Below are 15,085 nucleotides of genomic sequence, written 5' to 3' on the forward strand. Positions count from 1 at the left end.
CTTTTGAAAAGATAAACTGTTTACAATAATTAAGGAGGTGAGAATTCTTCCTAACTCATTCTATGAAGCCAGTATCATGCTGATACCAAAAACATATAAGGACATAAGAAAAAGAGAAAACTACAGATAAATATCCCTGATTAACATACATGCAAAAATCCTAAGCAATGTACTAGCAAGCCAAATCAAACAGCACATCAAAAAGATAGTACAGCATCATCAAGTGGGTTTTATACCACATATACAAGGATGGTTTACCATATGTGAACCAATTAATGGGCTTCATCACATAAACATAATTAAGGAAAAAAACATATGATCCATCTCAATAGACGCAGAAAAGGCATTTGAAAAAATTCACATCCACACTTCATGATAAAAAGCCTCAACCAATTAGGCATAGAAGGAACATACCTCAAAATAATAAAAGCCATGTATGCCGAACCAATAGCCAATATCATACTGAATGAGGAAAATGTGAAAGCATTCCCTTTAAGAACAAGAAACAAGACAGGGATTCCCACTTTTGGCACTCATATTCAGCATAATACTGTAAGTCTTAGCCAGTGCAATTAAGCAAGGTAAAGAAATAAAAGGCATCTAAATTGGAAAAGAGAAAGTCAATATATCTCTGTTGATGATATGACCTCATATCTAGAAAACCCTCAAGATTCGATAAAAAAAAAAAAACCCTTAGATTTGATAAAATTCAGTAAAATTTCAGCATAGAAAAGAAACGTACAAAAATCAGTATCACTTCTATACCCTTTTAATGATCAAGGTGAGAACCAAATAAAAAAGGCAATTTCAGTTACAATAACTATGAAGAAATACATTCCCTATCACTTGGCTGTGGCATGGCACTGGGACCACCCCTCCATCCCTGTGCTGGGACCTCGGGGCAGCGGCATTGCACCACTCCTCACCTGGGCATTTCTCCAGGGACCTGGGGACTGCCCTCTGATCCCCATTGGGGCTGGAAGCCACCATTGAAGGAATTGAGTGCAAGCTTTACTGGTCCAGCTCTGCCCAGCTGTCCATCCCTCTCCCTCAGACAGCATGGTATCCAGACCACTAAGCATTTCATGGACCAACCAATCATCTGGGACATCTAAGCACTTCTCTGAGATAATGAAGGTTGAGCATAAACTGTACTCAACAGGTGAATGGTTAAAACACTGTGATACACTACACAATGGATACTATTCAGCAATAAAAAAAGAACCAAATACTAATTCTAAGCAACAATTTGGATGAATCTCAAGTTCATTATGCTGAGTGAACAAAGCCAATCTCAAAATATCATATACTTTATGATTCCATTAATGTAATAGAGTGAAAATAGATTAGTGATTAATGGGGATTAAGGATGGTGGGGGAGTTAGGGGGTGAGTGTGAAAGTAAAGAGTATAAATGAAATCTTTGTTGTGGTGGGATAGTTCTGTATCTTGACTGGGGTAGTGATACAGGAATCTACACGTGATAAGATGACACAGAACAATATACATATATTGGATGAATGCTATATTACTGGTTTTTATATTGTATTACAATTCTGTAAGATATAACCACTGGCGGGAACTGAATGAAGGATACATGAGACCTCTCTGTATTATCCTCGCAACATCCTATAAATTTGTAATTATCCTAAAAAGTATTTTTAAATTGTAGCTGAGTGTATTAGATTCCTGGGGCTGCCATAACAAAACTACACAGAGTGGTTTAAACAACAGAAATCTATTGTCTGGAAGCTAGAAGTCCAAAATCAAAGCACCAGCAGAGTTGGTTCCTTCTGATGACTATGAGGGAGAATCCATTCCATTCTTCTCATTTAGCTTCTGGTAGTCTAGTCTTTTCAATAGCTTGCAGATAGCGTTCTCTCTGTGTCTTCACAGTATCTTCCCTCTATGCGTGCTTGTCATGATGTACAACTTTCCCCTCATTATAAAGACACTGTCAGGATTAGGTCCCATCCTAATAACCCTATCCTAATTTGATCAGCCGTAAAGATTCTATTTCAAAATATGGTTGGTCAAATTCATCAGTATTGAGGGTTTGGACTTCAACATCTTTTTGGGAAACATGGTTCAACCAATAACACTGGGTCTAAAATAATCAATTGTACAAGTACAAGAGGGAAAACCTGTTTTAAAGGCACTTCATTAAGAGAAAAGGATGAAGAAAGAAGAGGAAGGGGTGAGAGGGAGGCGGAGAAGGAGAAGAAGGAAAAAAAGAAGGAGGAGGAGGAAATGGAGAAGAGAAAAGAAAGAAAGAAAAGACAGAAAGAAAAAAGAGAAAAAGAGAGAGAAAGAAAGAGAAGGAAAGACAAGAAAGAAAGAAAGAGAAAGAAAGAAAGAAAGAAAGAAAGAAAAAGAAAGAAAGAAAGAAAGAGAAAGAAAAGAAAGAGAAAAGAAAAGAAAAGAGAATTTAGGCCCAACCTAAATTAATAGTTTAGCAGGGCCATCTTCCATTGCATGAATAGATTCAGATCAAAGACAGGTATAGCCACAATCCCTCTCATCTGTCAGATTTCACACAAAATTTTCTAATCTATTGGGAGGCGAGGATATTGATGAATACAGGAGAACCACAGAGACTAAAAACCAAGTTGAAGTAAAAGAAGACTAAAGATGACATATCTATCTTCCAAGTATTTATCTTTTAAATCCCTCATACCACCTTAAAAGGGGTAGACCCTTTGTTTCAATTGTCTAGGTAGGGGAGTTAGACTTAATACAACAAAAGCCAGTAATATTAAGACCAGAAGAACTTCCTAAAATTTAGAATGTTAGAGAATTTTAACAAAAGAAATCTGTAACCAATGGAAAGGACTTGCTCAAAACGTAGTGATTTCCCTTTTGCCAGGGAATGTTCAAAAGAACTGGTCAACTCTTCATTAGATATTCTTGAATTAGGTGAGAGATTGTACTAGCTCAGTGTCTCCAACTGTTTTGTTTTGTTTTTACTTTTCAGCACTTTCAAAGAAATATATATTAACTTCACCTTCTTAGAATTTTTTAAAAAAATTTCACCTTTTTTCCAAATGGTAAGATTTAAATGTAACTTTAATTTGACAAATATTTGAGAAAAGTGTTATTAGTAAATATCACATTAAAAGGTTGATTTCCATGTAATGTTTGCTAATAATTCAAAAGATAAAAACATCATTTCACCAATCAATTTAAATATGACATGTTCAATTTTACGATTGAATACAGATGGCTAAATGAGAAACATGATTTTACTAGTTAGCTGCAAAAAGTATATTTTTCTATCTCCTCATAATAATAGACTCTATCATGAGATACATCATGTATTAAAAGTTTTGGGGGGGAAGGTATCAAATGTACCCTAAACATTAGTTTTCCCATGCAGTACATTTATTATTATGCAATTATAGAGACTTCCCTAGGATTTGTGTTTTTAAAACTTATTAGGTGCTTTTAGACCAAAAATTAGAAAAGTTTACAATACGAAATGTTTGAAATTCTTAAATTTGTAGTTTTTTAAGTAGTTTATTTTTCCATTTTTTGTCTCGTGTCTAATTGAAGAGATATGCAATTTCAAGGTTCAATTTCCAAAAATAATACATACAGGTATAAATAAACCTTATCTCATGGAAAAACAAATCTTGATGTAATTTTATAGAATTTTGAACAGATGAAATCAACATATAGATGTGATTCTTGTTTTTTAAGCCTACTTTGCGTAAATATTCTAATATTTTCTCTCTTGTTTAGTTGATGTATTTCAGCATCAATATCCCTTAAACTTTCTATCTTTAGCCAATTAATTGTGGGAATTGAACTATATGTATATGAAGAAATATATAATTTAATTAATTCTCATATATGACTAATAATATATGTTTTTAAAACTGTATACTGGTAAAACCTATCATGAAAGCTAAAGGTTTAAGGTTGTGATTAAAAAATATTTAGAAGGCTTGTGATAAAAAGAATCTTAGCATTTACATGAATTTAGAAGCACTGAACACTTCAGGAATCAGCAGACCAACAATGTACTATCCATCTCTAAAAGGAAGGAAAGTAAGTGTACAGAGAAATAGCTATTTTCATCATCTACAGGAAAAGAAAATTAGTATAACTTCAATGAAGCACAATTCAATGACATCAACCAAAGTTACAAACCAACATACTCTGATCCAGCAATTTGGCTTCTGGAATACGTAGATATATATGCATGAAATAACATAAGCAAAAATCAACTATTGTAGCATTATCTGTAATAGCATATGTGTGAAAACAAAGTAAATGCTCATCAATGGGGGATAAATTATGGTATATCCATCAGCCTTTAGAAAATAAAAAAGATAAGGGAGCTTTTTATGCATGCATATGGAAAGATACCCAAGATATATTAAGTGAAAAGCAAAGTGGAAGAGTATATAGTGTTATAATAATTACATAAAAGTGACAGATATTTTATATATATATAAAATATATAATTAAATGTAAACATGCACACATAATATATATTTATATATTTTTAAATATATGAATATATTTATATATTTTTAAATATATGAATATATTTATATATTTTTAAATATATGAATATATTTATATATTTTTAAATATATGAATATATTTATATATTTTTAAATATATGAATATATTTATATATTTTTAAATATATGAATATATTTATATATTTTTAAATATATGAATATATTTATATATTTTAAATATATTTATATATTTTTAAATATATATATTTTAAATATATAAATATATTTATATATAAATATAAACAGATAAAATAAATAATATATAATATATAAATCTATATTTATATATGCATATACAATATATGCCCATATATATGTGCATGTTTATTTTATATTTAAACCAATTAACTTTTTATTGAAGTACTATATTCAGTAAAGTGAATGTGAGTGTAATCTCCAAGAATTTTCATAAACTGAACACACCCATGCAACTGGCACCTACATCCTAGGTCCTGAATCAAAAAATAGAACATTACCACCATCCCAGATACCTCATGATTCCCTTCTAATCAATGCCTCTCCCCTACTAGAGAGAAGATTTCTATAAGCGTCAGTTAGTTTTATTTATTTTTGTACTTTATACAAATGGAATCATGCAATATGTACTCTACTGTATCTGGCTTGTTTCATCCAACATTATATTTGTACACTGTTTAATTTCATTCCCATTTAGTATTATATTGCATAAATGTACCAAAATTTATTTATCTATTCTACTATTTATGGATATCTGGGTAATTTCCAGTTTGAGACTATTATAAACACCACTGCTATGAACATTCTAGTAGATGCATACACATGTCCACATACCGAAGCAAGGAATTACTGGGTCATAGGGTCTGCATATCTACAATTTTAATAGATACTGACATACAATTTACAAAACTGATTGTACCAATCGACACTCCCATGAGCAGTGTATAAGAGTTCCTGTTGCTCCAAATCCTCACTCACACTTGGTATATTCTGTCTTTTTAATTTTATTCATTCTACTGTTTGGATAGTAGTGTTTCAATGTGAATAAAATTTGTGATTCCCTGATAATTAATGATGTTGAGAACCTTTTCACCTCTTTTTCAAGGTATCTAAGTCCTCTTCTCAATTTTTCTATTGCATTATGAGTCCTTATTGTTTTAAATTTTAAACCATGTGATATGGTTTTAAAAAGTAAATTTAAAAGTAATGTAATTAACAATACAAATAAATTCCATGAAGTTCTATGCTTCATGCTCTCTCCTTCTTAGAGATGCATATTAGCATTTCAAAGCTCTGAAAAGTTCCACATTTTTCACCACCACAAAACAGTTTAGAGAAATGTTGTTTCCCTTCTGATATAATTTTCATAGAATTAACAATTGTCTCCTTTTTTTACTTGTACTTTTTTTACAATTCATTCTCCAATTTTATCCCATATTTCATTATATCTATCAAACATCTATCAATATAATTTCTCAAATACTCAAAATTAGATAATCTATCATTTCAATTACTGTAACTACTGTTTTCTCTTGAAGTCTGCCATCTCCCTGTTCAGTGAAAATGGGTTGCTCTCCAATTCTGCCGTATTTCTCTCATCCTGGAGTTTCCCTTCTTAATTTCCTGGTCTGGTTTTCTGGATCTCATATCTTTCTTTTTCTTGGCCTACTCCCATGTTTTGCTGAACACATTCTCTAGGAGCTTTCTTTAAAAAAAAAAAAAAAAATGACAGGGAAAGAAAGAATTTCATCCTTGTATATGTGAAAATGTTTTTATTCTGCCCTTATATTTGATGGAAAGTTTGACTATAGAATTCTAAGTTGGAAGTTACCGTCCTTCAGAATATTGGAAAAATTTCACTTCATTATATTTCAGGATAACAATGACTTAGTAACATTGTTAAGAAATTCAATGCCATTCTAATTCCCATCCCTTTAATTTTTGTTTCTGCCGTCTGAAAACGTTTAGAATCTTCCCTTTAGTCTTAGTGTTCTCACCTTTTTAATGATGTGCCTTAATGTAGGTCTTTTTACTTGGTGGGCCCTTTAAATATGTAGACCCCTGCCCTAGTAAAATTTTTTAAATTATTATTTTGATCATTTCCTCCCTGTTTATTTTTGTTCTCTTTTTCTAGGACTCAGTTTTTAATTAATTGACTGGATAAATATGTCAGGCCTCTGAGCCCAAGCTAAGCCATCATATACCCTGTGACCTGCACGTATACATCCAGATGGCCTGAAGGCACTGAAGAAGCACAAAAGTGAAAATAGCCAGTTCCTGCCTTAACTGATGACATTCCACGATTGTGATTTGTTCCTGCCCCTCCCTAACTATCAATTGACCTTGTGACACTCCTTCTCCTGGACAATCAGTCTCAGGAGCTCCCCGCTGAGCACCTTGTGACCCCCACCCCTGCCTGCAAGAGAAAAACCCCCTTTAACTGTAATTTTCCACTACCTACCCAAATCCTATAAAGACTGCCCACCCCTATCTCCCTTTGCTGACTCCTTTTTCGAACTAAGTCGGCCTGCACCCACGTGATTAAAAGCTTTATTGCTCACCCAAAGCCTGTTTGGTGGTCTCTTCACACTGACGCGCATAACAAAATGAATGGATAGAAAAGTCTTCTGTGTACTTTTTAAGAAAAAAGCTCATTGGCTGGGCGCGGTGGCTCACGCCTGTAATCCCAGCACTTTGGGAGGACAAGGTGGGCGGGTCACGAGGTCAGGAGTTCGAGACCAGCTTGGCCAACACGGTGAACCCCCGTTTCTACTAAAAATACAAAAATTAGCTGGGTGTGGTGGCGGGAGCCTGTAATCCGAGCTACTTGGGAGGCTGAGGCAGGAGAATTGCTTGAACCAGGGAGGCAGAGGTTGCAATGAGCCGAGCAGAGATCGTGCCACTACACTCCAGCCTGGGTGACAGAGCATGACTCCCTCTAGAAAAGAAAAAAAAAAGCTTATTAAGCAATAAAGCACAGAGTATCAGACCATATGTTTAGTGCTGAACATTTTATTATAAATGATCAAAAATTTTTAACACATTATTGTTTACAACCTCCCACTACTGTAAAACCTAACATTGCTACTTTCATTTCAGGTAATGCAAAAATACAGGAAGCATTAGCTGCCAGTAGGCAGAAATCTGTTCGAGTCATTCCTTATTACTGAATCCCTAGAATTAATTAAACATCTAGTACGGACTTGGTATTGTATATAACATTTGCACTCATGTCTTACAAAATAGTCATCTAAGTAGAAAGGTGTTCAAGGCAGAAGGATGGAAAAACGTTTGCAGTCTTTTTTGGTTGGCATGAAACACTGACTGCATTCCTCCCAGATTTATAAGAAAGAAATATTTGCAGTCTTACCTGGAGTTAGATGGATGGACTCTCTCAAGGTTATTTTTCAATCTCTGCACATACATACTTATGGAAGTAAGAAAGAAGAGGGAGAAAAGGCAGATCCCCCATAACAGCGGTTAAACACCTGAACTTGCTCCACTATGACAGGGTTTATCATCCACCTCTCAGTCCTCAAGTGGCTGGAAATATGGAAATTGGAGTCCAGGTAGATAGGTGAGTGTACAACCTCTTAAGTGTGGAGCCCTCGGAATTCACAACACTCCCCAAATCGCTTCCTGCGCAGGCGCAGAGTCGGAAGGGAGTCGGAAAGCAGACCCTGGTGCCCCCTAATAAAGCCCCCAGCCTGACGCTGCCACTACCGGGGTTTGGCAACTTCCGGAAGACCTGTGGCCCAAAGGAGAATCCTGTTGGGGGCGACGGGGGCCGGTGGCCGCTAACCAATCCGACACCCGCCAGCAGGCTGAAGAGAGGGGCTTTCCCAAAAGGAAAACTTTCCCAAACCTGGGGGATGGGAAGAAAAGACAAAAGGAGCGCCTCTGGCTCCCTTTCCCACTTCCCGGCCGCCCGCCCCAGCCCTCGGCCTCGGCTGTGCGACCCGGGCGGAGGATCCCGGCCGCAGGCCGAGGCCCGCGAGCGGGCTGCCCCTCTCCCCGCCTTGCTGTCCGCCGCTGACGTAGCCTGCGAAGTTTGGGGAGGGAGGAGCTCGGGCGGCCGGAGCTGGTCGCGGCGCGCGCCGGGGAGGGCCGGGGCTGCCAGAGAGGAAGCTCTTTCGCGGCGCTACGGCGTTGTCACCAGTCTCTAGAAAAGAAGTCAGCTCTGGTTCGGAGAAGCAGCGGCTGGCGTGGGCCATCCGGGGAATGGGCGCCCTCGTGACCTAGTGTTGCGGGGCAAAAAGGGTCTTGCCGGCCTCGCTAGTGCAGGGCCGTATCTGGGCGCCTGAGCGCGGCGGGGGAGCCTTGGGAGCCGCCGCAGCAGGGGGCACACCCGGAACCGGCCTGAGCGCCCGGGACCATGAACGGGGAAGCCATCTGCAGCGCCCTGCCCACCATTCCCTACCACAAACTCGCCGACCTGCGCTACCTGAGCCGCGGCGCCTCTGGCACTGTGTCGTCCGCCCGCCACGCAGACTGGCGCGTCCAGGTGGCCGTGAAGCACCTGCACATCCACACTCCGCTGCTCGACAGGTAGGCAGCCACTGGGGTTCCCTGGAAGAGCCCCAAACTCCTGCATCCCCTCAAGCCCCCTGACAAGCGGGCTCTAGAGCCCAAATGGCAGTGACCGCTTGGGGCCGGCCTCACCTCGTCACCTCTAGGCAGCCCTTCAAGCTTGGGAGGTAGGGAGCACCGACCCTTCAAGCTCTGGCACGGTAGGAAGCATCGACTTCTCTGGAGATGCAGCAGTTGCATTCCTCCACACATCTCTCCATTGCCCTTTCTCTCCTTCCCTCTTACTCCTAGGCGTTCTGGCTCCGTACTCCAAAAATCAGCAATCACTGCCTAACTCTAAACGCCGGGTTTATTGAAATTGATGTGTGTTTATATATAGTGGGTGTGGGTTTTGTTTGCTTTGTTTTTTCCTTATTTTTGAAATCGGGCTGTAGGGCTGCACTGCCCAGTAGGTAGCTCTTAGCCACAGGTGGCTATTGAGCACTTGAAATGTGCCCGTCCGAATTGAAATGTGACCTAAGTGTAAAATACCAGAGTTCGAATGCTTAGTATTTATAAAAAAAGAACTTATAATATTTTATTGTTTATTGATTATATGCTGAAATGATAACATTTTTGATATCTTGGGTTAAATATAAGATTAAAATTCATTTTATGTGTTTCTTTTTACTTTATGTGGCCACGAGAAAATTTTAAATAGTAGGTGGTGGTGTTCACATTATATGTTTATTGGACCGCACTGCTTTAGAATCAAGGATGTTTTGCTTTTTATTGTTTTTATTTTGTTTGTGGTTTATTATGTGTTGTCAGGAACGTTTTATATCAAACTCAATACTAGCAGTTCAGTTTCTCCCAGTCTCAGTTTCTCTCACAGGGAAGATTAAGTAGAGGAAATGTGTGCTATTTTAGCCACGATAAATTGAACCAAAAGACTGTTAAATGGCCAGAAATTGTAAATGGCTTTCACTTATTGGTTTGTACAGGTTTTAAGGGAAGGTTAGCATTAGTTTCTGTTTTCAGAAGAACATTACAACCGCGTGCCATAGACCTGTGACTGTGTATTAGTCAATGGGTCTGGTCACTAGTCTTGTGTATTTTACTTCCTACAGGGATTTAACTAGGCCCAGCATTCAGTTCTTAGTGAGTTAACATCCATGATTACAACATTCTCTTCTCCTCCTCCTATATCTAATGTGAAAATATGTCATCACAGATGCCTGATTGGCCAGAAGCTGTGAGTATCCAGTATCAGATAAATTCCTCAGCTTCTGCCCTGCCAAAGTTACTGGATTTTCACCTGCCTGTGGCTTTTCTTCATTGTCTCTGTCAGGCTTCGATGGCCTAAATGGCACAGGAGATTTGGGACACCTCTAGAGCTTGTTTCCACTTCTTGTCTATCATAATCCAGATTCAGTGATATACAAGGTGTGGTGTCTGTTTACTCTGGGCCTCATATTCTGTGGAGCAAGTGCTGGACAAGTGTGTATATGTGTCTGTAGTCAACTTTTAAGGGTGGTGGTTGGTTAGAGAGGGTGGATATATGTTAGAACCAGTTATGCAAACACTATATGGAAATGTAGCACTGATGGACCCATTAGGTATTGAAAAGCCAATTGATCCTCCCATTTTGGGTGCTGCTTCTCAGGATTTTGATTTATCTAAGCTTTGTGCAGTTTGGGGACCAAGGAGTGAAGAAGGAGTTTCCTTCCCATGCTCATGAACAATTTTCATAGTCTAAAATTCTTCACTGAATTGGGTAGGATATTAATTCTGTCTTCGAGGAAGCCATAAGACCAGCGAAACACTCTGGCATTACTGCATCACATTCTTTTCTCCAATTTGTTACTTAAGATCTTATCATTGCAGTATTTACGTAGTCTGAGCATTAGATGAGGCTATGCAGTTGACTCACTGGTGTCTCTTTCCTCACTTATAAAATACGAATAATAAATACATGTGTTTCTCGGACTATGGAGAACAACGTTTGCATTGTTCTTTGGGATGACCTGAAAGCAAAATAAGTTTATGCAATGTTACATGCTCTTATTTTAATGATTGGTGAATCAGTCTCCATAACCTGACTTCTATCCGATGAGTGGACCTTCCCCAACAATCTTCCCACCCCTTATGAGTAATGAGTCCAATTGGTTGTTCAAATACCCTGTAGATGACATAACTTTTTTGATTAAATTTTTGAGTTAATTTTGGTGATGTGACTATAGAAGCTGTACTTTACACCTTTATTTTCAAAATGTAAAAATCAATTTTTAAAACCTTTTGGCTTTAAAAAAAAATTTCCCACTCTTCAAGAACTTTCCTACTATATTCTTTGATCCAGCAATAGGGTAGAAAGAATGCAAGCTTTAATGTCCCATGATTGCAATTCAAATCTGACGCCAACTCTGCCACTTATTAGTGTGACCATTAGAAAAGTATTAATTTTTCTGAGCCTCAGTGCCCTCATTTATAAAGTGGAGATAATGAAACTATGTTTAGAGGATGATCTTAGGATGCTGGTGCATATAAAGTGACTGACGTGTAATAGGGTCACAGTGGAAAGAAGAATGCCTCTTAATGGGAGGAGGAAAGAGTGTGTGAAGTGTCACTGAGACTTCTGCAGCATGCACTTTCTGTTGTTCTTAGTATTCAGGAATCTACAGGGCCATCCTCTGTTGTTGGCCTAAATCTCTTGGGGCAGATACAGAACTATTTCCATCTAGGGAATAAACGTTTAATTAAAATGGGTCTCACAAACTGATATTGGTTTCCTAGCAGTTGGAGTATTAAGTGATTGAAGGACAGAGAATGAGAGAAGCTTTTCACTTTATGCCTTCTTGTTACTCTTGAATTTTAAGACATATAAATATATGACCTATTCAAAAAATAAATGACGAAGATTCTTTTGCTTTGTTTTTTTGTTTGTTTTTAAAAGTAGTCCTCTTAGTCTGGTCTAGAATGTCTGTTGCTATTCATATTTCAACAGCCATTCATTCAGAGCTTGGGAGGTATAAGAACTAACTTATCATCATTACTTACCTAACAGGCTTCTCCTGGAAACATTTCTATTTCTGTCATTGCTGCAACCAACATCCAGTCACTCAGGGTAAAAAAAATAATGACATCTCCAATTCCTTTTCATTTTTTTTTTAACCCCCTACAGTCAGTCACTACAACCCGGGCATTCTATTCACTTAGTGTTTTTCTTTCCATTTCCACTGCTACCTTTGTAGTTTTAGGTTCATGTCTTAACTGGTATTAAAATCTCCTAACACCTGACTTTCAAACTCTACCACTTTCTACTAATCCTACATCTTGTTGCCAAATTAATCATCTTAAAATTTTATTCTACTGTCATTCCCCGACTCAAAAACTTTCAGTCACACCAGGTACATTGGCACACCCCTGTAGTCCCAGCTACTCGAGAGGCAGAGTAGGGAGGGCCAGTCTGGGCAACATAGCAAGATCTGGTCTGTTAAAAAAAAAAAAAAAGTTTCCAGTGTGTATTCTGTACGTAAAAAAAAAGCAAACAAACCATCAATCACAATTTAGTGACTGCTAAGTGAAGTTTCACCACCCTAACCAGGCTTTAAGACTGAGATATGGCCCTAACCTGTCTTATTCACCTTCACTCCTTTTATATTACATATCCTGAACTGCATTAAACAATTCACAATTTCCCAAATTTAGCCTTCCCTTTAACTTCCTTGAAATCATTTGATACCTACCTATTGGACATCTGATACATTGAGCCCAGGAGTTTGAGGCAAGCCTGAATAACATAGTGAGACCTTGTCTCTCCAAAAAAAAAAAAAAAAAAAAAAAATAGGCACGGTTGCATGCCTGTGGAGCTAGCTGGCTGCTGGGGAGGTTAAGGTGGGAGGATAGCTTGAATCCAGGAGTTTGAGGCTATAGTGAGCTGTGATCACACCACTGCACTCTAGCCTGGGTGACAAAGAAAAATAGAAAAAAAAATAGTTAAATATGTATTTGTTTTACATATGAATAAACAAATGAACCTGGGAGCTAGTTACCCCAGCAATCTATTAATATTATTGAGCATTTACCTGTTCTCAGTGTTCTTTTCCTGAGTTCTGGTATATAATTTATAAATATTGTTGACTTTTATGCAGCTATTAAGTCTATAACATTTAAAGATTTTAATATTCAGGATATTTGGAAAATGTTTATATGGTATGCAACCATAAAATTTAACATAATATTCTAATAAAACATGCTCATTTGAATACAATGTAAACTTAATCATGTAATTAGTTCAAGCACCAATTATTCTAACATAGATAGACTTTATAAATTTAATAATATGTTATTTCCCTTTCCTAGGATAAGTACAATAATAATAAACCTGTGTTTAGCACTTTTACCTGTCAGTGGCTTATAGAAGTTATTTTGGTCTCTAAACAGACCTGTGGAATATATAGGGTAGGTATTATTTCTGTTTTAAATATGATGAAACTAAGGTGCAGAGAAGTTGCATAATTTACATGAGGTCACATAGCTAATTAATGAAAAAAATCCAGGCTTAGTCTTATAGGCATGATAATTGTATATTTTTTATTACTTGAAGTAATTATGCATTTTTTTTTTCTTAGTGAAAGAAAGGATGTCTTAAGAGAAGCTGAAATTTTACACAAAGCTAGATTTAGTTACATTCTTCCAATTTTGGGAATTTGCAATGAGCCTGAATTTTTGGGAATAGTTACTGAATACATGCCAAATGGATCATTAAATGAACTCCTACATAGGGTAAGTATTACACATTTTTAGTGGCCATAATTGCCACTTTTACTATTCAAACTATATTTTACTTTGATTTTATATTTGATCAGATTATTTAGGGGTATATGGATGAATCAAAGAATAATGAAAAACTATCACAGGGATAAAATTTTAACTTTTGTGACATTTTTGTGTTGATTAAAACACTGTGGATTCAGGCCCTGTACTCTAGATTATTTTGCCTGGGTTACCATTCCTAACATTTATACCAAATTATAGTATTTATATGCATATTACATGGGTAGAAATGGAAGAGATAAACTCTGCACACTGTAAAATCCACTGTTAAGTGATATTTTATTTTATATTAATAGCAATTTCAAATTCAAATTTAATGTTACTAATACCAGTTCATAAAGTTCTGAATTAGCAGGCCAAATATTAATAAATTATCTCTGAATACCAGATACATTAGCTTTTCTAATAATAGACAGTGGTATGAGCCATTTACCTTTTTTCCCAAGGTACCAATCACTCTCTCTTTGATTATGAATCCCATGAGTAAACAAATTCAGGGGTCCTCATTCTCAAAATATATGTATTCATTATTAATATTATCATGAGCCTATAGATAGTTTCAATGGATCTTTTTAAGCCACTTGGTCCATTTTGTGAGGGTTGGCTTAATTAAAACTGTAATAATCTACAAAATCCAATCAATAGATATGCATAAATGATAGTGTAACACAATGCCCTGTAAGTGGCCAAGGGAAAGTGGGTGCCACTGTCAGTCAGTCATAGAGTAACTTCCTCTCTGTTTCAGAATACATCACATTCTATTCATGACTTGTGACCATTTGAAACAAGGATGGAATAAGTAACTGGTGTCAGTCTGTAAGATTTGTATAACTACCACAGAGCCAAGATACAAATATTAATAAATCACAATTTCTCTTTTATTTTTGTTGAGAAATGAGTGTAAGTAGAAATCTAACATTTTCTTCCCACACCCCAGCAGATACTCTGGCACCCAAATTTGCAGCTCACTGGAAATTCATTCTACAGCCTCCTCCAGGGGGATTGCTAACTCCTGGAAAAAAATCATAAAATATAGAGTGAGCACTTCTCTCCCTTGTCTCCGTGATCACAAGCCTCCGTATTACATTATGCTGCAGAGAGGCCTGGTAACTGCTTTAAACTGCATAATTTTCAGAAAAAGTTACCTTTTTTACAGATTAAAAGATTAAGTTTCTCTAGAGGACAGGCCTCTGTGTATGCCAGAGAAAGTAATGTTCCACATTAGCCTTTTGT

The 15,085-nt window shown here is 36.9% G+C and overlaps 1 protein-coding gene across 2 annotated transcripts in view; it reads left to right on the forward strand.

Moving 5' to 3' along the window:
- The first annotated feature begins 8,379 nt into the window (after nucleotides 1-8,379).
- Nucleotides 8,380-15,085, forward strand: part of RIPK2 (receptor interacting serine/threonine kinase 2) — a 33,550-nt gene continuing 26,844 nt past the window's right edge. The window contains exons 1-2 of one of the 2 annotated variants that reach the window (XM_002819250.5): nucleotides 8,380-9,055; nucleotides 13,648-13,801. In XM_002819250.5, coding sequence (XP_002819296.3) covers nucleotides 8,883-9,055; nucleotides 13,648-13,801 — 327 coding nt within the window. In that variant the 5' untranslated portion in view covers nucleotides 8,380-8,882. Of the gene's footprint in view, nucleotides 9,056-13,647; nucleotides 13,802-14,645; nucleotides 14,753-15,085 lie in introns of those variants that run through there. The other variant, XM_054519187.2, reaches the window with a different exon arrangement.

This window comes from Pongo abelii, chromosome 7 (assembly GCF_028885655.2).
Source record: "Pongo abelii isolate AG06213 chromosome 7, NHGRI_mPonAbe1-v2.0_pri, whole genome shotgun sequence".
Lineage (NCBI taxonomy): Eukaryota > Metazoa > Chordata > Mammalia > Primates > Hominidae > Pongo > Pongo abelii.